This window comes from Orcinus orca, chromosome 10 (assembly GCF_937001465.1).
Source record: "Orcinus orca chromosome 10, mOrcOrc1.1, whole genome shotgun sequence".
NCBI classification, from domain to species: Eukaryota; Metazoa; Chordata; class Mammalia; order Artiodactyla; family Delphinidae; genus Orcinus; species Orcinus orca.
In genome coordinates this window covers 73,921,332-73,943,574 of record NC_064568.1, presented here as the reverse complement: position 1 = coordinate 73,943,574, position 22,243 = coordinate 73,921,332, and the positions used below count along the sequence as shown (strand labels likewise).

General features: G+C 53.5%; 2 protein-coding genes across 4 annotated transcripts; one reads left to right on the top strand and one right to left on the bottom strand.

Moving 5' to 3' along the window:
* Positions 1-16: 16 nt before the first annotated feature.
* Positions 17-1,799, top strand: MEA1 (male-enhanced antigen 1). 3 transcript variants are annotated; one of them, XM_004267588.3, is made up of 4 exons: positions 17-149; positions 633-912; positions 996-1,098; positions 1,404-1,799. In XM_004267588.3, exons 2-4 carry the CDS (start codon positions 643-645, stop codon positions 1,553-1,555), a joined length of 525 nt encoding a protein of 174 aa, XP_004267636.1. In that variant the 5' UTR covers positions 17-149; positions 633-642; the 3' UTR covers positions 1,556-1,799. The 3 variants fall into 3 exon arrangements, with proteins under 3 accessions (XP_004267636.1, XP_004267635.1, XP_033279888.1); XM_004267587.4 differs by having other exon boundaries at positions 93-258; XM_033423997.2 differs by lacking the exon at positions 17-149 and adding an exon at positions 177-298.
* Positions 1,683-21,316, bottom strand: PPP2R5D (protein phosphatase 2 regulatory subunit B'delta). Its single transcript, XM_004267580.4, has 16 exons — positions 21,160-21,316; positions 16,204-16,281; positions 7,035-7,245; positions 6,580-6,779; positions 6,371-6,481; positions 6,157-6,249; positions 5,598-5,728; positions 5,401-5,460; positions 5,186-5,294; positions 4,918-4,971; positions 4,440-4,610; positions 4,206-4,333; positions 3,458-3,559; positions 3,291-3,363; positions 3,032-3,148; positions 1,683-2,885 (listed from the first exon to the last, which is right to left on the bottom strand). Exons 1-16 carry the CDS (start codon positions 21,184-21,186, stop codon positions 2,748-2,750), a joined length of 1,803 nt encoding a protein of 600 aa, XP_004267628.1. The 5' UTR covers positions 21,187-21,316; the 3' UTR covers positions 1,683-2,747.
* Between the last annotated feature and the right edge of the window lie 927 nt (positions 21,317-22,243).

The following is a 22,243-nucleotide window of genomic DNA, read 5'->3' as shown; positions in this document are numbered from 1 at the left end:
AAGAAGACGGTGGAGGCGGGGCAAGGGGCGGACTCTTCGTCCTCGTCGCGTCAATCATGAGCGCGCGGCAGGGTTGGAGGACTAGGCACCCCGGCACGTCCTGCCGCGCCGGAAGTGAAGGTGCGAGTTTGGCAGCGGGCTCTGAGCGGGTAAGGCGCGCGGAAACGCCAGCGCCGAGAATCGGTGGGGCGGCTGGGGCCGCCGCAGCTGCGGCCGTTTGAAGGAAGCCTCTGGGACCCGAAGGGCGTTCGTCAGGCGGTACAGAGGGGAACCCCTTGGAGAGGAGAGAAGGGGGCGGGTACGCCTTGTCTAGGGGAGCTTATTTGGCGACCCGGAGTTCCTAAGTGGACTGGGGGGGAGGGGCGTCCTCGAAGGGATGTCTTTTGGGAGGTGGCATGGCCTCTGGCTGGGCTGTTAAGAATTGGCGGAGTAAGGCGGGTGGGCCTCCGTTGAAGATAAGTCGGCTTAAGAGGTGAAGGGCCCAGGAGAGGCTTGCGTGGTGGGGAGGGGGGCAGGAAACTTGGGGCGTTTAAATGTTTCGTGACGTAGGAGACCACAAGGAGCTGGATGAGAGGCTGAAGGTGGACTTAATTTCATCTGATCACTATTCTCCTGCCGCCCTGTTCTTGCAGCCCCTGCCCGATGGCAGCAGTAGTTCTAGGGGGAGACACCATGGGTCCTGAACGTATCTTCCCCAATCAGACTGAGGAACTCGGGCCACACCAGGGCCCTACAGAAGGCACTGGGGATTGGAGCAGTGAGGAACCAGAGGAAGAGCAAGAGGAAACGGGGGCAGGACCAGCTGGCTACTCCTACCAGCCCCTGAACCAAGATCCTGAACAAGAGGAGGTGGAGCTGGCACCAGTGGGGGATGGAGAAGATGTAGTTGCTGATATCCAGGATCGGATCCAGGTATGGTGGAGGAGGCATTGTTCCTGAGCAGGTGAAGCTGGAGTCCTTGGACTGGCCCTGAACTGTCGTCTCTGGCTCTGCAGGCCCTGGGGCTTCATTTGCCAGACCCACCATTAGAAAGCGAGGATGAAGATGAGGAGGGAGCTATAGCATCGAGCAACCACAGCTCTATTCCTATGGACCCAGGTAAAAGAGCTCATTCTTTTACTCTGGAATAATAATGGAGGAAGGGAACTGGTTAGTGCCAGTAGAGGGAAGTCACAGGAACACCCTTTTCCTAAAACAAGTTTGTAATCTAAGGTTTTGCAGACTTCAGAATCCAGGTGAAATGCTATTCTTCTAGGCTGGGGGAGGATGGGCAAGCTTGCCTAGGAATAACAGGACAGATTCAGTGACCTCACTAGCCCAAAAGCTCTGGGTTAATTCAACGAACGGGGAGAGGAGCTGGTCTTACTGTTTCTACCCCCTAACTGGTCTGCCTGTGATTTCAGAACATGTGGAGCTGGTGAAAAGGACGATGGCTGGTGTAAGCCTACCTGCGCCAGGGGTTCCTGCCTGGGCTCGGGAGATATCAGATGCCCAGTGGGAAGATGTGGTACAGAAGGCCCTCCAAGCCCGGCAGGCTGCCCCTTCCTGGAAGTGATCACCCTGAGAGGTGCCTTATGTCCCTGCATTCCAGGCCAGAACCAGCACAGGACTGAACACATCCTGGTTGTAATGTCCATCTCCATCCTCCCCATCTCCCTTCCACGTCAAGGCAAATCAGACTTCTTCTCAGAGACCCACTTTATTCAGTTCTGTACATATGGGGACAACGGTCCAAGCCCAACCCACCTTAGCATGTATCACTCTGTGGGGAATAAAGCACCCTATGTACACAGCCAAAAGCTGCACTGCCTGTGCCCCTGGAAGCCGGGTCCGGTCCCCCCCCCCAGCCCCTCGCCCCTCCAAGGTTCCTGAAAGGGACAAGTGAGAGCCTGCCCAGCATCAGCACAAACAGGGAAATAAATAGGTGTTGGGGGGAGCCATGCTTAGGGCACTGCCCCCTGCTTCCTTCTTCCTAGCTTTGGGGACCAACAGCACAGGAAAGCAGTCAGCCCCAGGATGGTCCCTTCCGTGTCAGTGATCCCAGGGCTGCTGCTCACCAAAGAGGGGGTACAGGGTAGGGTGTTTGTTCATCCCCTTCTCTTGGTCCATCTGGGCCCTATATTCATCACCTACTGTCCAAAGCCTATGCTTTTCTCCTTTTGCTCTCCTATGTTGTCTTGATCAGGCAGGGGTAAGAGGAAATAATGCAGCCCCATCAGCCTGCACACTGCTGGGGCTGGGGGCCTATTTGTGCTGTTGGGGGTTGGCTCCCCTCCAGCTAATTCACTCCAGGGGCCAATGGGGTTTGATATAACTTTGGTGAGAATCATCTCCTGCTGCTCCCTATATGCCTGCAGGGGAGGGAGACAAGGAGGAGACACCTGGAGTTCAACTGGGGCTGCAGGGGAGAGGAGAGGAGCACGTTATTCCCGTGTGTATTTCTCAGAGCAGCCGCAGGCAGCTGTGGGATAAGGAGCAGGAGGGGGCCAGGCATCCCCAAGTTGTCTGAGCGCTGAGCATTGCTGCGCTCAGCCTGTCTGTACTAGCCGCGGGGAGGCATGAACACATTTCAGGGGAGAAGAGGGACCACTCTGCGGGTGTCCCCGCTTCAAGTGCCTCATCCCCCTCCCTAGAGCAGAGAGGCCCTGCCTTGCCCCAAGTCAGCCAGTGGGGAGCAGAAGGTGGAGGGCTGGGGCAGTGTCCCAGGGCTGAGTGGGCTGTGGCCCTGTGGTGGGAGGGTGAGGAGGTCAGAGCGCCTCCTGGCTGGCAGTTAGAAACTCTTCCGCCCGCTTGTGCGCCTCCAGTGCCTTGATGGTGTACACGTCCTGAGGCAGCTCTGACTTCCGCCGAAGCAGCACTTTCTCCTTCTTGATGTCCTTTAGCATCTGTGTGGGGATGTGCAGGAGGTGAGGAATGGTGACCAAGTCCCGAGAAATCCCACTGTTTCCTGCCCTGATTCCTTGGCTCTGCGGCTCTTGTCTCCTCTCCCTCCCCGGGCTGTCTTGTCTTTCTGCTCCCCGTGCCCTCCCACCTGCACAGCCTCTGTCTCCACTGTTCTCTTCAGAAGCTGGATGTCCTCTGCCGTGGGGGTCTCCGTCTCCATCGAGTACACAGGAGGCAGTGGTGGAGGCGCTCGGAACATGGGATACTGAGAGGAAAGGAGGCAGACAAGTGGCGAGAGCCACTTGGGAAGTATGGGGACCCTGTTTGCTTCCTGCCCCTCCTCAGACAAACCCTCCCCCAACCCAGGCTGGACCCCTCAGTTCAGGGCAAGGGCAGAAGCACCTCACCTGGGGGTTAAGGCGAGCCAGCTCCTCAATCCTTTGCCACATCTCTTCTCTCTCCTTCATTCGGAACCGGCCCCTGAGGGAACAAAGACAGGATTGGGGTGGGCTTGAGAGAGAAGCACAGGGGGCTGGTGTGGAAGAGGAACACCCCCAAGGAGAGAGAGACTCACTTCTGCTTCTCTGCCTTGTACTGTTGTGTACAGTCATCAAACAGCTTCTGATTCATCTCCATAAACAGCTTCAGGGCATTGTAGATCAGGCCATGGATTGTCCTGCCGCCAGGAAGAAAGACGACGTATAAGAGGCCAGAGCCTGCCCTCAGTGCCGGGACCTCAGTTTGCTCTCTCCCACAAGGCGTCTGTGCTAAGAGCTTTCTCATGTACTACTCCCATCCCACCAGCCTCTGTACAGTGTAAGCTCATCGCTCTGGCCAAATCATGTGACTTGAGATTGGCAGTTCAGGCCCTTTACAAATATGAGTCTGCCTGCCCATCCTTCCTGCACCCCGTGCTCCAAGAGCTCCCTTTTCCCCACTACCTCCTACTCTTCTAGCCCACACGAATGGCCTCCCAGCGCACAGCTTTAAACAGGAAAGCCTTTTAACAATGCTGGGATTTAATACATACTAAGAGGATCACATCAGCTTCCCACAACATGGAATTACATCTCCAAAGCTGCAGAATATCTGACCTCAAGAAGAGATGCGACAGAGGCCACTGCTCTGCTGCTGGGTAGCACAGATCTCTCACGTGGGTATCTTTTCTCCCCGGTCAGTCCCTCAAGGCCCTATTAATATGCAGTGGGCACCAGCCCCGCTTGCTGAGGGACCAGATGAGACCACTGGCTCTTGGGTCCATCCACACCCTCCCACATTCCAAAACCAGATCCTCAGTGCCCGGTGCCACCCCAGTTCCCTACTTGTTCCAGTGGCTCTTGGAGTTCCTGTAGAGTGCAGGGAACATGATGGGAAGGACTCGGGCAGCATTGTCACTTATCAGGCTCATGATGTACTCATTGTTCCAGTAATAGAGGGCACGCTCTGCCACCTGGTGGGGACAGGCGAGACTCAGTGGGGACATGGCTCGCTATGCTGAAGACCCTCCTCAGTTTTCTGGGAGGCAGGGGCTGGGATGTTCTGGGTCTGGGTCTCACCTGGAAATGGGGGCTGGAGACACACTTGGCAAGCTGGCGGAAGAGTGGTTCCATCACTTTGCTGAACTCTGAAGGTTCAATGACATCCAGAATCTCCTCTAGCTCATTCAGGAACATCACCTCCTTGGGGCTGTGGGTCTTGGGCCAGAACTTGAGAAGGCCCACGATCACCTGCGAGAAGAGGAGGACACGGGAATAAAATTCTCACTCAACACCTGTCTGGGTCTCCAGGAAGCCACCCTGCCCTCTCCCCCCAACCCCGGTGGGCACAGCTTGGGTGGCCTCAGCTAAGTGCTCGTGTTTCTCCGGCTTGGATGCTTCCTAGGTGCACAAAGGTTTTACTTCTCCTTTAGAGAGGAAACCATGCCACCTGTCGGGTTACATCGCCCGTGAGTGCTTGCGGCACCGCTCGATAGCTGCTGCTGGCAAGTGCTGCTGACAGGGAGAGGTGGACCCTGGGGCCCAGCAGGGGAGTTACCGGCTCAGTGAGACTGCTTTCCTTCTCCAGGAACTGTACCACGCAGTACGCCAGCTGCAGAAGGTTGAGACAGAAAGGAGGTGAGGTGCAGGGCTCAGAAGGTCACAGAGAGGTCGGTGACAGAAACCAGACCCCGGAACAGAAGGGGAGGCGTGGAGAGGAATTCTGCCCCCTGCTCCCTCTGCCGCCCCATCACGGCTGGAATGCTTCCCCTTCCCTCTTTTCTCTGCAGCCAGGGCCGGGGATCAGCAGGAGGAAGGCCGCTCACCTGAGGGTGGTAGACACTCAGAGACTTGACCTTGTGAAGGGGAAGCAGGACACGGATGAGGAACATCTTGTGCTCTTCTTTCAGGGGCAAGGCAAAGCCATTGATGATGCTGGGAGTTAAGGGAGGGTTGTCAGGACCAAAGGGCCAGGTCCAAGCTCAATGCATCAATCCTCCCGACCTCTTCTAGGCATGTGTGCCCCCGCCCCACCTCTCACCTGCCCAGGATCTCCAGGAGCTCGGCAATCCCATTGTGATGCTCCGTCTCATAGATGAACCTGAGGGAAGAACAAAGACTCTCTTGATAACCCCTGGTGCCCCTCCAGCATTCTGTGGAGTCCCGCCTACCACCCTTCTCCCACCCCATCTTAGTGAGGGGCTTGCTTTGCTCCTGAGCCCAGGCTCCTGGCCTCACCTGTAGAAGATGTGGTTGATCTGCCTACGGATATAAGCCCGGAGCCCCAAAAACTTGCCATAGATGCGATGCAAGATGGTCTTGAGGAAGTCCCGCTCTCGAGGGTCCTCACTGTCAAACAGGTCCAGGAGCTGGGAGCAAGCGGGAGGAGAGGCGGCAGTGAGGCAGGAGCCGGGGAAAGCCAGGGCTGGGGTGACTTGGGTCCTGGCCAGAGGAAGCCCTCTGAAGAGGGTGCGTGGAGACAAGTCTCTGGGAAGAGCGATTCTATTGCACTGCTCTACCCCAGGTGATGTCTGGGAATACGTGCTGCATTCCCCATTGGGTGGGGCGGGGGGTAACAGTGTTGCTTTTTTGTTTCCTTCCATTATGCTGGAAGCTTCTTATGGACAGAGTAGGTTTGTTTAACCCCCATGGTCAATTTGCACCAGACACAGCTGAAACCCAATAGAGTACCTATATTCAGCAGAAGCAAAAAGAGCAGCTTGGACTGGAGTCAGGGGACGTGGGGCTAGAGTTCATGGACTGGAAGGAGGGGAAGGCAGGAACTTCAGGGACTCACAGCAAGGACAAACTTCTGGTCAATGTACTTCTTGGCTATGTTTGGCTGGAAATCGGGAGACTCAAGGAAACGTAAGAAAAACTCGTACACGAGCTGCGGGGGGAAAGGAGCATCACTTAGGGGCATTCCCCAAGGACTGGGAGAGCCCCCTTGCTGCAGGGCTCAGAGTGCCCCACTGCCCACAGCCAGGCCCCTGCCCTCTTTGCTCTGGTACCTGGAGATGCGGCCAGGCGGCCTCCAGGGTGGGCTCATCTTCCTCAGGGTCAAACTCGGCCCCGGTGGGATTTGAGGAAGGTGGCAGCGTCCGGAAGAGGTTCACTGAAAACTGAGGGGTAGGGAGGGCCCAGGTGAGAGCTCTCTGGGCAGGTCTGGGCTTTTCCGGGGCCCCCGTCCCTGCCCGCTTTCCCCTTTCCCTGTGCCTACCATAGTGACGGCCTCAGGGTAAATGGCCTCGGTGACAACATCGCGGCTGTGGGTGATGTACTCCACCATTTCGTTGAGCCCCGCCCGCTTCACCTCCTTGAATTTGAGGTCACTGAGTGGGTCTGACACAAAGTCAAAGAGGACGCAGCACTGGCGTAGCTTCTGGATAAACAGCTCCTCCCGCTCCTGGGTTGGTGAGTCTAGGGGCAGATGCGCCATGGTCAGGTCTCCTCTGTGGTCCTTCACTGCTATGCCCTGCTCACCTCGCAGGGCGTTCCCCGATCCCTTCCTGCCACCATCCTGCTCCCCTGACGCCCACCCCCAGCCCCAGCGCAACTCCCCCTCACATTCTCTAGAGCTTCCACCCTCCCCCAAACACCCCCAAACCTCCATTCTGCCAACACCCACTGTCCCCTAGGTCTGATGCCGCAGCCCTCTTGGCCTTTCCCAAGTACCTTTCAGGGCAGGAAGCTTCTGCAGCTCCCGGTTCTTGCTGAGGTTGAAGCGGGAGGAGCTTTGCCGTCGCTCCTTCTTGACAATCTGGGGCCCCCCTGAGTACTTGATTTTGCTGAGCTGTGTGGGGGGCGGCGTGCTGTTGCTAGGACGCTTGTTGGATGATGGCGGCTGCGGTGGTGGCTGCGGTGGCGGCTGCGGCTGGGGCTGGGCCTGGTCAAACGAGCGAGTCACTGGAGTGCACTCGCCAAGCTACGCTTCCCAGCCCAGGCCTGGCCCACCGCCCAGCCCCGGGTCCGTTTATGCCTCTATGGGCCTGGGCAGCAAGCAGCTGCCTCCCGCCCCGAAGGAGCCAAGACCAGGGTCAGACATAACTGCGGGACGTGGCCCTGGAAGGGGGCGGTCTAGAAGGCGTGTCTCCCAAAGTGACGCCCGCTGCCTGTGCATCAAGAGCCTTCAAAACGCTCACTCCCGTTCCTGAACAGGCAAAGCTGATGGATGGACTGACAGTGACAGAAGTCAGACAAGTGGCTCTCCTGCCGGGGAGGGGGTGGCAGCGGTGTGGGTTGGGGAGATGCGGGTGGTGACCGAGAAGGGGCACGAGGACCTTTCTGACTAATGGAAACATTCCGTATCTTGACTGAGTCTGGGAGGTGGTTCATAGCATAAACATATGTAAAAATGCATCGAGCAGTACAGCGAAGATTACTCTATTTTATCATTTACTGAACGTGTGATAGTCTTCAGTTAAAGAAACTCCTCCCCATATCTCAGCAGTTTAACTACTAGAAATATAGATTAAGCAAAATCCTAAATATAAAAAAGGCTTTGTGCAAAAACACTTTTTATGGTCTTATTTATAATGGCCAGTATATAAATACATGGAAATCATGGAGTTAAAATTATGTTTATGAAAACTATGTACTAAATGTAATGATACGTGATTCAGCTGTGAAAAATGTTTACACAGTCAGAGTAATTTACCCAAAACGGGTGATAAGTATTCTGAGAGGAGGGGAAAAGTCTGCATGGAGGTATAAGACACTCGGGCCTTAATTTTCCACGTTAGGAAGTCAAGAGATATCTAAAGCTCACAAATTAAAGGGAAAAAAAAATCAGTAAAAGGATCTTGTTTGGAGGTATAAAAGTCAATCTGCAAGGAAAGAGTTAGGAGGTGAATGTGGTTGCCACGAAACAACAGGAGAAGAGGGGCCGGCGACAGGGGCTGCCCTGCTCATTACAAGCCTGAGAGTATTATCTGACCTTCTGAACAATGCACCTATCACCACGCTGATAAAAATTAAAAACAAAACAAAAAGAGTAAAACTATGGAATGAGAGAAAATTGCTTCCTATATGCTAAGTTAAATAAGGATAATACAAACCTGTATATCAAAATGAGCTCACCCATATTAAAACATGCACAGAACCCAAAATCCAGTTAAGAAAAAGAAAGAACAAGTGCATTGTGTTCATGACTATCTCCTGTAATGACAGAATGAGACATGACTTTTTCCTATTTTCCTAAATTTTTTACAAGCTGACACTGCTTTTATAATGGAGAAATAGGGAATGCCCTGGCAGTCCAGTGGTTAGGACTCTATGCTTCCACTGCACGGGGCCTGGGTTCAATCCCTGGTCAGGGAACTAAGATCCTGCAAGCCACACAGCACGGCCAAAAAAAAAAAAAAAAAAAAAAAAAGACAATATAATGGGAGAAATACAGCTAATTTCCAAAAGTTACTTCTTTACTTCCTCCCAGACACGGGTGTCAGAGCCCCACGAAGCCCATTTTCAGAAGCATACAAACAGGTGTTTGCAGGGCTGTCCACTCATAGGTACTGTCCAGGTAACCCCCTGCTGGGAGAGGGGAGAGGCTGAGCCACAGGACAGCCCCTCCCCCCAACCAGAGAAGAGACTGCAACAGGACCAGAGGAGTGAGGTCACGTCCAGCCGGGTCCCCACACCACAGGAAAACTGCCCTCCTGTGCTCACACCTGCCATCCCCGCCTCCTCTCCAGCCCGCTCCGTAAACTCTTACTTCATAAAATAAGAATGGGAGAATATGAAACTCTCTGGGATAAGGGGCAAGGAGGAAGACAAATGTTATGCTTTGTACGCTCTTGAATTTTTTATAGAAACAATTACGTCAAGCTTGTGACCTATCTGGGGGTCAGAGGCAGGAGAGGAGCGCTGGATCCAGCCCAGGGCAGGCCTTGGGTTCAGTGTAGCTCATTACCGCTTTGGCCATCTGGCCCTCTCCTCCTCCTGAAATGAGCCCCAGACACCAATTTGACTAGGGGAATGCAAAGAAGTGGGACAAGAGCAGTCATCACACACCTCCCTTGCCATGACTACACTCAACCAGTGTGATTTTTCTGGTTAGACAGTGCAAGGCACCCTGAAGTCTGGGGTCTCTCTTCCTGTATACGGAGGATGGATCACACCTTGGTAGAGGATGAAGGAGAGGGGCAAAAGGCCAGGGGGCCAGAGCCTGGTGTGCATCAGACTCTCCTCATTTCCCTGTCGCAGGAACAACCCAATCCTTATCAGTGGAGCTCAACAGTCAAGGGCACAGACTTGAGCCTGACTGCCTGGGTTTGACTACCGGCTCTGCCATTTATTAGCTGAGTAACCTCCAGGAGGTCATATAGCCTCTCTGTGCCTCACCTGTAAAGTGGGGATGGCAATAGTACTACCTCACAGGGTTGTAATAAGGATTTAAATGAACAGTATATGGCACACAGAAGTGTCTTATAAGCAGTATCTTCTACTATTGTTGTTGTTATTATTATTATTTCCCATCCCTGGATTTTAGAAATACAGCCTGGAAATTCCTGAAAGTAGCACACCTCAAATGTTCCTTAGAGTTCATTATCCTTCTTGTTTTAAAATGGGGGAACCCAGGGAATTCCCTGGCAGTCCAGTGGTTAGGACTCCGTGCTTTCACTGCTGTGGGCCTGGGTTCAATCCCTGGGTGGGGAACTAAGATCTCACAAGCCACATAGCGTGGCCAAAAACATAATAAAATAAAATGGGAGAACCCAAGAAGGCATTGCATCTTTCAAGACCCACCTTCTTCCAAAAAGCCTTCTCCAATCACTCCAGGACTTGCATGTCCACCCTCCACCCTCAACCTTCTGACACTGCTTATCTGTTCCATTGGCTCTGGGATCATCCCCAGTGACACCTCTTGATCACTTTGCTCATGTGTCATCTCCCCACTAGAAAGCAAGTCCCTTTAAAGCCAGGACCCTGGTTTGTGCCCCTCTGGGTCTCCTCAGCACTGGCACTGACACCTAACAGGCATTCAGTGAATGACTGGTTATTTGATTGATGGGGGGACAGGGCGGGCGGGGGACACCAAGCCCAGGCCCATCTCCATAGGTCCCTTCTGTCCTGACCGGGGACCTTCAGAACAAAGCCCTGCACAGTGGTGGGAGCAGAGTGGGAAGGAGAAACATCAGAGATACTAGGCTGAGGGGCTCAGTGGCAACTGAGGAACAAGACTTGGGAAAAATATGTCTCTCTCCATCCTCCCAGATAAGATGCAGAAACCCTGCATCTCCATGAATCTCGCACTTAGGGGACATCCAGAGAAAGGAGGCCTTCTTCCCAAAAAGGGAAAAGCAAGACCTCAATTTTCTCTGCTAACGAGCAGAGGGTTGGATTAGATCAGTAGTCCAAACACTCTCCAAGTAAGGTGTTTTTGTTTTTGTTTTTTGCAGTACGCGGGATTCTCACTGTTGTGGCCTCTCCCGTTGCGGAGCACAGGCTCCGGACGCGCAGCGGCCATGGCTCACGGGCCCAGCTGCTCTGTGGCATGTGGGATCTTCCCGGACCAAGGCACGAACCCGTGTCCCCTGCACCGGCAGGCGGACTCTCAACCACTGCGCCACCAGGGAAGCCCCCAAGTAAGGTTTTAAGAAAACAGAGATTGCATGGCTGAAAATCATAGTTTAAAAAGCCACCCAATGAGTTGATGCCTAAGGTCCCTTCCCCTTCAGGATGGCATTATTGAAGGCTGGGGTGGCCGGAGAGCAGCTGAGCCGGCTTAGTCTGCCCCGCCCCCAGCCCACCGGGCCACCCTGGTTTTATAAGGACCATTGGCTCCCAGGCCCCAGATACAAGGAGCAGCTGAGAGACAGCTGGGCCGGCCAGCAAAGCCCTGGAAACATACTTGTCAGAAGGGAGTATAGGTGTGTGCCAGCAACTCACTTCACGTTCAACCCTTTCTCCTAAAAGCTCTAGCTTCCAACTTCTCCTTTATTGACCTGGGCTGGAGATGAGAGGCAGCTGCATCCCCAGGAGAACCTTCTGCAGCCATCAGAGCGTGGGTGGACACGGCCCAAAGGCAAGCTGGTGACCTGCCTGCTCCCACTTCTGAGACTCCACAGTGGCTGTCTCCTCTGCCTGAACAACCGTCTCCTCCCATTTCTAAACTTGCAACAGGATCCAAACTCCAAGAAGCCTTCCTAGATTCAGGCCTCCTGCAATCCAGTGGGGCTTTTTTTTTTTTAATATAAATTTATTTATTTATTTTTGGCTGCATTGGGTCTTAGCTGCTGCACGCAGGCTTTTCTCTAGTTGCGGTGAGTGGGGTCTGCTCTTCGTTGTGGCTCGTGGGCTCTAGAGCGCAAGCTCTGTAATTGTGGCGCACGGGCTTAGTTGCTCCGCCACATGTGGGATCTTCCCGGACCAGGGCTCGAACCCGTGTCCCCTGCACTGGCGGGCGGATTCTCAACCACTGCGCCACCAGGGAAGCCCCTCCAGTGGGGCTTTGAATTTATACACCACCCTCACACTCAGGAGACTGCAACTATACTTGCCCACTCTGAACCAATTCCATTCCAACCTGACCCTAACACAGACACCGGTAATCATTAAACCCATATAGTTAAACACAAAGTAGGACGTAGAAATATAAGTTAAACACTATAGAAGGTACTGTAGTAGAAAGACGAAAAATAAAATTATAAGTGAAAAACGCAAAGATTAATGTTATAGCTTTTGCATAATGAATTAACTAGCTGAGTGAAGATCATTTTAGTTTCAAACCCTGAAAATCAGAGAGGCATTCTCTCCTATATCGACACCTAGAGCACTGTTGGGTTGGCCAAAGAGTTCGTTTGGGTTTTTCGTAACAGCTTACAAAAAAACCAAATGAACTTTTTGGCCAACCCCATACCCATTCTTTTTTTGTTGTTGTTTGTTTGTTTGTTTTGTTTTTTTTCAGTACACGGGCCTCTCACTGTTGTGGCCTCTCCCATTGCGGAGCACAGGCTCCGGACGCGCTGGCTCAGCGGCCATGGCTCACGGGCCCAGCCGCTCTGCGGCATGTGGGATCTTCCCGGACCGGGGCACGAACCCATGTCCCCTGCATCAGCAGGCGGACTCTCAACCACTGCGCCACCAGGGAAGCCCCCCATACCCATTCTTAATTCATTTATTCAATAAACATTATGCTATGCATTAGAGATTAAAAAGGGAATAAGACATGGCCCTTGCCCTCGAAGAGCTCAAAGTCCAGTGGGCAAGACACGAAAGCGGCCATTAGTACAGGGCAATGCAAAACCAGAGCGCCGCAAAAGATTCAGGAACTCAGAGGGCTGAGTGACAAACTCTGCCTGAAGAATCAGGGAAGCCCTCCCTGAAGAGGTGACTTTTGATTTGTCTCTTAAAGGATAAACACGGGTTTAGGCAAAGAATGAAAAGAGAGAGATAAAGCAGTCCAGGCCAATGGGATGACACCAGTAAGAGCCCTGAGCCACAAAAGGCTTATCGGGTTGGAAGATGGAAAGTCCAGAGGGGCTGGAAGAACAGGGCAGGGCCAGCCCAGGAGGCCTGAGGCTGCGTATTTGAATTTGTGAGCAATGAGATGCCAAGAGGGGCTTTTAAGTAAAGTACTGATAGGACCAAAAATGTTTTTAGGGTAACAACTCTGGCTACAGTGATGTCAGGCTGAAGTGGGGGAGACCAGGATCGTTTCTTCCTCCCTCTGTCCCTGTTCCCAGAACTCAGGACAGGGCACAGCACACACAGAAAAGTCCACAGCACTGAAATGCTTTTTCCAAAGACAGGCCAGGAAAGACCCCTGCCTTGTAGCAGAGTCTGACCTAATCTCTCAAGGCTCCTTTCCATTCTAAGACTCTTCTAGAATCTTAGAACCAGTCTATTAGGTCATTAAGAACACGGGAGGACTGGCCACAGACCTGGGCTGAATTCCAGCTCTGCTGTTTTACTGCTGAGTGAAAGCTACTTAACATCACTAAGCCTCAGTTTCCTCTGTAAAATGGGGCTGATGATGATAACAGATGACCTCAGGGACTGCTGTAGAGATTAAGTGAGAAGATTATAAGATTAAATGCATGCGTACTTAGCACAGTGCCTGGGACAGACTGTACTGGGTTGAACAGTGTCCCCCCAAAATTCACATCAACCCAACATCTATGAATGTGATCGTATTTGGAACCAGGGTCTTTGCAGATGTAATCAAGTTAAAATGAGGTCATACTGGATTAGGGTGGGCCCTAAATCCAACATGACTGGTGTTCTTATAAGAAGAGGGAAATTTGGACACAGAGACAGAGGCACAGGGGAGAACGCTGAGCGAAGACGGAGGCAGAGATTGGAACGATGGTTCTACAAGCCAAGGAGCAGATCGCAGAAAGCCACCGAAGCTGGGAGAGAGGCGTGGAAGAGATTCTTCCCTAGAACCTCAGAGGAACATGGCCTGCTGACACCTTGATTTCAGACTTCTGACCTCCACAGCTATGAGAGAATAAATTTCTGTTATTTTAAGCCACACAATTCATGGTAATTGCTTATGGCTGTCCTAGGAAACTAATACACAAGTAACTGCTCAATAAAATAAATGTTGGCTGCTATAAATTATTAAGATCAGTTGGAAAGACTGGCAAATGCTTGACACGGGGTAAGTTTGGCTGTAAGAACCCAAAATTCTGGACTAGAAAAAGGGCAAGGGAGGGATTTCCTTGGCGGTCCAGTGGTTAAGACTTTGCCTTCCAATGCAGGGGGTGCAAGTTCGATCCCTGGTCGGGAGCTAAGATCCCACATGCTTCGCAGCCAAAAAAAAAAACAAAACAGAAGCAATATTGTAACAAATTCAATAAAGACTTTAAAAATGGTCCACATCAAAAAAAAAAAGAAAAAGAAAGAAAAAGGGCAAGAGAAGGACTGTGACAAACAGCTTTTGATGACCTGGGCCTCACAGCCTGGCCCCCAACTATTCCATGTCCCACTGCCTGGGGCCACCTGGGTGCATTTCTGCAAAATCATGGAGAATTCCTGCAGCTGCCTCAGACAGGTGAGCCCTGAGCGGCATTTCATAAAACAGAGCCCAAGGTGAACACGACACTCTCCTCTTCCAGAGGGCGGTGGAGAAATCACAGCAGCTGGTCTCAGCTTATTTCTTAAGCTGCTTGAGCCTTCGTTTTCCTACCTATGAAAGGAGAGGTTCCTTCCAGGTCTAATTTGAAGTTGGTTTGTTTGCTCATCCATTCACTAATGCATTCAAATGCTGGTGCTTCCGGTGGGCCAGGCCCTTCGGTGTGAGCGAGAGCCTCTCAGGAGCTAAGTGTTAACACAGGAGACAACTGACACACAATGAATTCCCACGGAATTGTTTCATTACAGCTGTGGTTAAGCACTGCCGTGGAGTGATGCTGGGTACCAGGGGCCCTGACCGCGTCCTGGGCATGGGGATGGGGGCAGGTGGTCAAGGAGGGCTACTTCCAGGAAATGACAGCCAATCTGTCTAGTAACTGAATGAGCAGGAGGGAGTCAGGCAGAAGGCAGGAGTGGCCCCCCAAGCTATTCCTTTCTGTGCCTTTAAATCCTGTTTCCAGGTCTCTTGCTGCTTTGAGTATCAGTTGCCAGCTCCCGCCACCTTCCCTGTGGGTCCCACACATGTCACGGCTCCTGAAGGGGAGACTGAGCCCAGAGGGTGTGCCCTCCAGAAGCATCTCCCGGTGATCTCCTGTGAACCAAGGGCGTCAGCACACAGGTGTGGGGAAGAAGCAAGCGCCTTCCCTCAGAGTTCACAGTCTGGGGGAGAGAAACACATCCGGGAACCAACAGTGCCAGCACTGAGTGACCAGGACTGGCCTAGAGACATGTTCAGATGCCAGTGTATGTGCAGAGGAAGGAGGAATTTCTCTTCTGTGGTCCTCAACTCTCATGTCTATAAGATGGAGAAAACCTACCCTGCTTCCTCCCATCACTCAAGTGAGGGTAAAATGATGGTCGCAGGTGTGAAAAGTGCGTGGCTCTCTTTGGAGGTGACAGGGACCAGAAGTATCCAGAAAAATCCAAATCCAGAGTTAACCCCAACCAAACACTTTTCAATCGATCTCCTCTCCATGACCTGCCCCCAATCCACAAGAGCTGCTCAGAATTAGCTCCATTTCCTGTTCACCTCCATGCCTCTGAACAGTTTAGCACAGGAGGGAGGAAGCACAGAAAGCAAGGATCACCAGCTTCCGGGTAACACAGGCGCTCGCTCAGTGTGCTCCCAGGACCCTTCAGCATCCAAGCATCCCACTGAGCACACGCCCAAGCTTCCACGGACACACTCTGGACTTCCTTAAGTCCCTCCACCCCCCCGTGTGCTCTCTGCTTGCCATTTATTGCTTTACAGCCCTAGATTGCCAAGCTGCGCTGACCTCTGCTCATGCCTGTCCTTCAGCAGCTGCCGTCTGATCGGGACCAAGAGAGGTGCGCCCAGCCCTGCCCGACTCAAGGGCATCAGCCACTCCCCACCCCTGCCCCACCCAGAGCTACCCTGAAGTCACCCCACTGAGCACCCATGTGCACCCGTGTACTTTTCCCTCCTCCCCAGGACTCAGTGCCCCTAGCTTTTTGCCCTAAGAGAAAAGGAATTCTCAACACTTTGGTAGACAGAGAATTGACTTTCACAGGAATCCCTGCGGAATCGGAAAAACTGGAGGGCTTATTTGGTTCATAGCCGCCAAAGGGAAAGCCTGCCTGAGGGCAGCCTGGATGGGCTGTCCAGGCCCCTCCCTGGCTATGAAAGTATCCTTCCCTTCTGCCCCAATAGTCTCCGGCCCCCTGAGATCCCCCACCCCACTGGCCATCAAGCAGGTGGAACTGGTGCCTGCACCGTAACTAGGGCTATGCCCACGTTCATTACCTCCTCAGCGCTCTCGCCGCCACCATCCTTGCTCGAGCTGCTGGGCTTGGCCGCGCCTTTGGCAAGCTTGGGGGGCTCCTGAAGGGAGAAGATGGAGGTAGAGTTAACAGATGCCAAGGAAGGGAGAGGCCTCATCCTCATCCCTCAGGTCTCTGTTGTAATTCTCCTCCATCCAATTGAATCAATCAGTCAATCAGCACCACTGAGCACCTACCTTAAACCTGGGGCGGTGGGGTGGCAGGTTGGGGTACACAAAGGGAGATTCAGTCCCTCAAAGGCACCAACGAGTTCAGAATCTGGTTAGGAAGACAACTCTAACACACAATAATCCAGCATGACCATGCTCCTTCACCTCACAAGGCTGTTGTATGCGTTAGGGCCTCAGTCAAGTAAGAACCAGGGTGACGAGGCTCAAGGGAGAAGCAGCATGGAAGAAGCTGCTCAGACTGGCTTCTGGCTAAAGCGGGCAGAGGGGGCCTGAGGCTCTCATGCTGGAGGGAAGGGAGTCACCACTCTACCCTCGAGGCCATCTGGAAAGACCTGGAAGCCTTTTTAGGATATCACAAACAGCACCCAGACTAGAAACTGCTACTGGCATAATCAGTGGGGCCCAGGGATGCTAACAGGTATAGGAATCGTCCCAAGAACGCCTCGGTTGACAAGCACAAGGACAGGGATGGCAATAAGGCCCAGAATTGCTATAAAGAATGAGCACTAGTCCAAAGTCTCCCTTGGGAACCTAGCTGCTGGCTCAGAGCCCTGGCCTGCCCAGCATCTCTTCCTATGCTTTGGGCCAAAAAAAAGCAACTGCCCAGGGACAGGATGAGGAAAATGTGAAAAAGACTTGGGGATTTAGGTCTGACTGCAAGCTCAACACAAATCATCCATGTGCTGTGGCTGCCACGGCAGCTCATGTGACCTGCCATCTAGTTAACAGACCTGTGCAGAGTGCCTGGCACCAGGGGACGTGGAAGCGCCCCATCCTTGGCACTGATGGGGCCATTCTGGAGGATCTGGTTCAGTCGAGAGCATCACACTTTGGGAGGGACAAAGACAAATGCTAGGTTTTCTTCGGGGAATATACAACCCATAGAGGGAGTAGATTCAAAAGCAGGTCCTGAGAGCCACAGCTGCAGGAACTGGGATAGTTAACAATGGAAGGGAGGAGTCATGGCGGGTGGGGGAGCAAGAGGGATCTTTACGAATAAATGAAGGGCTGCCATGTGGACTAAAGACGCAACTTGTTCTATGTGGATCCAGAGGCCCAAGAGCCATGGGCAGAAGTGGCAGGAAGACAGGCTGAGGCTCCAAAGGAAGACTTTTCTCCTGGAGCAGCTGCACAGAAACCAGCTGCCTAGTGAGGCTGTAAGCTCCCCAACCCAAGAGCATTCAAGCAGAGGTGCAGTCATGCCTCCTCCAAGGCATGATGCAAAAGGGTCCCGAGCCTTAAATGCAGATCGGATCGGAGGACCTTGGAAATCACTTCTAGCTCTGAGATTCTGCCACTTGATAGCACCTGAGCCCCTTCAGTGAGAAGTGTTAAATCCAGTGATTATACCCATGGGGGCAAAAGGATTTCAGGGAGAAGAGAGCTCTGCGTAGGCTGGAGCAGGGGGAAGGCTTCGTGGGGGTGGGGAGGCAGGAAGCCGTTCCCAGGTGTGGAGCAGCTCCAGGCAGTCATAGCAGTGGGAAGGAGCCCTGTGCTCTGGGTGGCGAGGCACTCTCCCAGGGCCCACTGCCCAGGCGGGGCACACTCACCCCTTGCCGAGGGGCCAGCGAGTGGTGCAGAGTGTGGGGTGGAGAGGAAAAGGATGAGGGGGGGTGCAGGCAGGACGCAACACTGAGGTGACCGTCTGCACACACCCCAGACGTGGGCCTCTCGGACAAAGCTGGCCCATCTGCACCCACGTCTCACCTCTCTCCTTGATCGTGAGCTCCTTGTTCCTTTTTGTACCCCTCCACCCACCCTGCAGCACTCAGACATATCTCTCAGGCAATGTGCAGAAGAAAGATCCCGGCTGCCTGGGGGGTGGTGTTGGGGGGTGGGCATGGGAACCAGGCCACCACCCTTGCTCCCTGGCTCCCGCAGAGCAGGTGAAATGCACACACTTCAGCCCAGCCCAGCTGTCCAGTGTTGCATGGCAATGTGGTTTAGAGCCAGCCCTGTGTTCCTGGCCCAGCTCTTACTGGCTATACAATCATGGGCAAGTTAACTAGCCTCGCTGAGCCTGTTTCCTCACCTATTAAGTGCTGACAATCAAAGTACCTAATTCCCTTTATTTTTTAATTTTTAAATTTTTTTCTTTTTTGTCTGTGCCGCACAGCATGCAGGATCTTAGTTCCCCGACCAGGGATCGAACCTGTGCCCCCTGCAGTAGAAGCACGGGACGATTGGACCGCCAGGGAAGTACCCCTAATTCCCTTTAGCACAGTGTCTGGCACATGAAAAATGAAATGTTAGTCAATGTTATTACTATTATTATGAACAAGAAGAGTGTGGGAGGGAGCAGAGGCACGCCACCACCCAGGAACCTAAAAGAGAGAAGTCTTAGATCAGAACATGAGGGAAGAGGAAGGATGAAAATCTCCCCAAGGATTGACTCAGCACTCATCCATTGAGCACCTACTGTGTACAAGGAGATGCCAAACCAAAATGGAACTTAGTTATTATCTCATGGGGGAAGAAAAGCCTTGTCTACAATTAATTCCAGTCCAAGGGAACACAAAAGGGCCATAAGTGACCTACCGAGTACTCTGCAAATCCAGGGGAGGAGGGAGAGCTCACCCCCAACTAAGGGTTCAGGATGGGCTTCAGAGAGGAGGCCATGAGGTTAGGCCAGGCATGGGACCAGCAGAGATGAAGGAGAAAGGGGAGAGGTGACGGATGAGCAATACAGACCCTCCATCCCCACCTCCTCTCTGCCCCCACCCCTTTTAGGCAAACCCCAGTGACATCGTCAGGACTTGTCAACCACTGAAGGAGGCCAAATGCAACTAGAAATCAAAAGTGGAAAATTAAACCTTAAAGGGGATCAGAGATGCCCGGCCCCATGCAAACCAATCCTTCCCATACTCTTTCCCAACCAAACACTTAACACCTGTGGTCCTAGCAAGTCTTAAGAATTTTTCTTCTTCTTCTCAGTCCTCTAGTAGATTAAGGCTTTCTGTGGATGGGACAGTATCTCTTCCATCAGACTAACAACTACAGGTCAGTGAGGACCTCACCAGCTTCCCCTGAACTGCCTTGCTCTCCACACTCTTTGTAGGAGCCCTTCAGCCCCTGGTGTGGCTGACTTTTGTGCGCATCACCTACCGCTAAGCTGCCCAAACCACCTCAGCATGCCTGCTCCCCAAAGACACAGGGCCTGGGTGGGGCACCCAAACCTGCCCAGCTCAGCACCCAAGGAGGTTCAGTGCCTGCTATACCACCACCAACTCAACACTCAGAATCTCAGGCCCTGAGAGGTTATGGGGACAATCCAGAATCAGAGCTGCCTGGCAAATCTCCAACAGCCCCAGGATAGGGAGTTTAACTGATAAGGTCAGAGATGGCAGCCCAGCAACCCAGCCAATCAGAGGGCAAATGAAAGCAAGACACCTCTGGGGTCATAAAGTGGGTGAGCAGAACACCAGGCCAGAGCTAGCGCCCACCGTGAAGGACCAGCCCCGGGAAAGAAGAAGCTGGGGGAGGCTGGAACTGGTATCCTAGCATCCTCTGTGTGAGTCTGTACCTCAAAGGAACCACACCTCTGAGTCAGACATCAGCAACAGCAGGAAACAGAGGGTAGGGAAAGACAGGGATGAAGAAGAGGAGAAGGCAGTTCGGAGGTAGAAGAGGAAGGCGAAAGAAGGCAGCATGAAGAAACAGTCTGTGTCAAGACAACAAGACAAAGGCAAGGGTGTCCAGGGGTGGCTGCCCTATGGAGTAAGAAGGATAGCTAATCTGATAGTGAGGGCAGATTCCCAATTTGAGGACAGTGTGGCCCAGGAAAGGCAGAAACCCAGCACTGGTACAAAAAAGGAAAAATGCAAAGGTTATCTTCAATTAGGAATAAGGGGAGTAGCCTGTCCAGAATAGGAAAGGTGACTGGTTGAGGATGAACCTGGGAGTGGGTTGATGCCTGTTAGAGGGGCTTTGGAACAGAGGAGGCCTTTAAGTCAGGAGACCTGATATTACAGCTGGGCCTCCAGGAGGCTGTGTGACCTTGGCCAAGTCCCTTCCCCTGTCCCCCTGTCGGGGCTTCAGTCTCCTCATCTGTATCACTAGGGATTGCACTGAATGCGCTCAGACACCCTGACGTTCCGAGGTTCCATCGGCAGAAGGAAGGGCTCAGTCCTGGTTTACAAGTTTGTGTGTGAAGGAAGAACTAGAGGGAGGGGCCTAGGCCAGATTCGGTGGAGGAGAGAGAAAGCAGAGCCGTTCTAGGTCAAGGAGCCTGGCAAGGAGGGAGAAGGGGCTGTAGGGGACGGTGGAGAAGGCAGGCCCAGGCCCAGGCCCAGGCCCAGGCGGGTGGGAAGAGGAGGGAAGAGAAGGGGCTGCGCGAGGTTGGAGAGGGGGCTTAGTTCTGGAGGGAGGTGCAATCTCAGATAAGCGGCTGTCCCAAACGGCAAACGGGTGGGGGATGGGGAGGTGATGGGGAGGGGATGGGGGCAGAAAAGGCAAGGGAGTAACCTGGGAGTGGGGCAGGATCTGGAGGGAGGAGGTTACCCTGGGCCGGGGGTCGGTGGAGGGAGGTGCATGTCGGGGGACTCTACCCCGGACAAGGGAGGCAGCTTTCTCAGCTGCGGCACAGGCTGGAGGTGCGACCAGCAGCCGGGGCGGAGGGCCGGCCCCGGGAGTCCTGCGGGGGCCGGACGGGAGGGTCAGTCCGGGGCTGTCCCGGGCCTGGCTCGGGCCCCTCCCAGAGCTCCGCACAGGCCCCGAGGCGGAGGCGCGGGGAAAAGGGCCACGCTTACCTTCTCCTTCTTCAGTTTATAGGGCATCTCGGCCCGTCCGGACCCGGTCCGGCTCTTGCGGCCCCGCTCCGGCTCCGGCTTTGCTCGGCCGCGCTCGGCCCGCTCGGCTTCTCTTCGCCACCGCCTGCGCGCTGCGCCCCGGGTCGAGCGGTGTCTGTGTCTCCAATTGGCCCGAACTCTTACAAACCTGCCTGACAACCAGGCGCCGCCTTCTCCGATTGGTCATTGGAACCAAGCGGCTTCCTTTTTTTCTCATTGGAAAGGAAGAGTACAAACCGCCAGGGTTCGGCTCCCAGAATTGGCTGAAGTGGGAGGTCCCGCCCTAAAGGGGGTCGAGCTTAGCGTGAGAGGCGCGGGTCAGGGGATGCCCGGGCTTTGCACCCAGTGCTGCACTTCGGCATCTCGTGTGCCTCAGCTTCGGCCGTCCTTCGCGGCCCGTTCAATTCTAAAGTGGTTCTCACTCTTTCCCCACTGCGATTCCGCCCAGTCCGAATTGAAGGAAAGAAGCCCTAAAATGAAGGGTGCCTTTCTTCGTCAGGGTAACGTAACACTAATTGCCTACGCAAAATCGGTGGAGAGAGCTACCAGGAGCCCTCGAGGGCATCCTTTCCAAGACAAGGCTTGAGGAGGATCAAAGGGGAAGCCTGGCAGGCCGGGACCGGGGTGAAATGAGATGAGAATCTAGGGTTTGTTGCAACTTTGGGGAAAGGATCCCCGTTCCTACTGCATATGCTCTAGGGTTGGGGAACCGGCTAGACCTGAGCACTTGGGAACGCAGTGGAAATGCTACCTCATTGTTGAGTGTCTCGGAAATACATCCCTTACTCCCCACCCTGCCAAAGCCAGTGTCCTAATGCATAAGATCAGTTCCTGCCCTCAAGGAGTTAAGAGTCTGGTGAAGTTAACAGCTGTGTATAAATAGATGATTAAGAAACAATGTAGTAGGGCTTCCCTGGTGGCGCAGTGGTTAAGAATCCACCTGCCAATGCAGGGGACACGGGTTAGAGCTCTGGTCCAGGAAGATTTCACGTGCTGTGGAGCAGCTAAGCCCATGGGCCACAACTACTGAGGCTGCGCTCTAGAG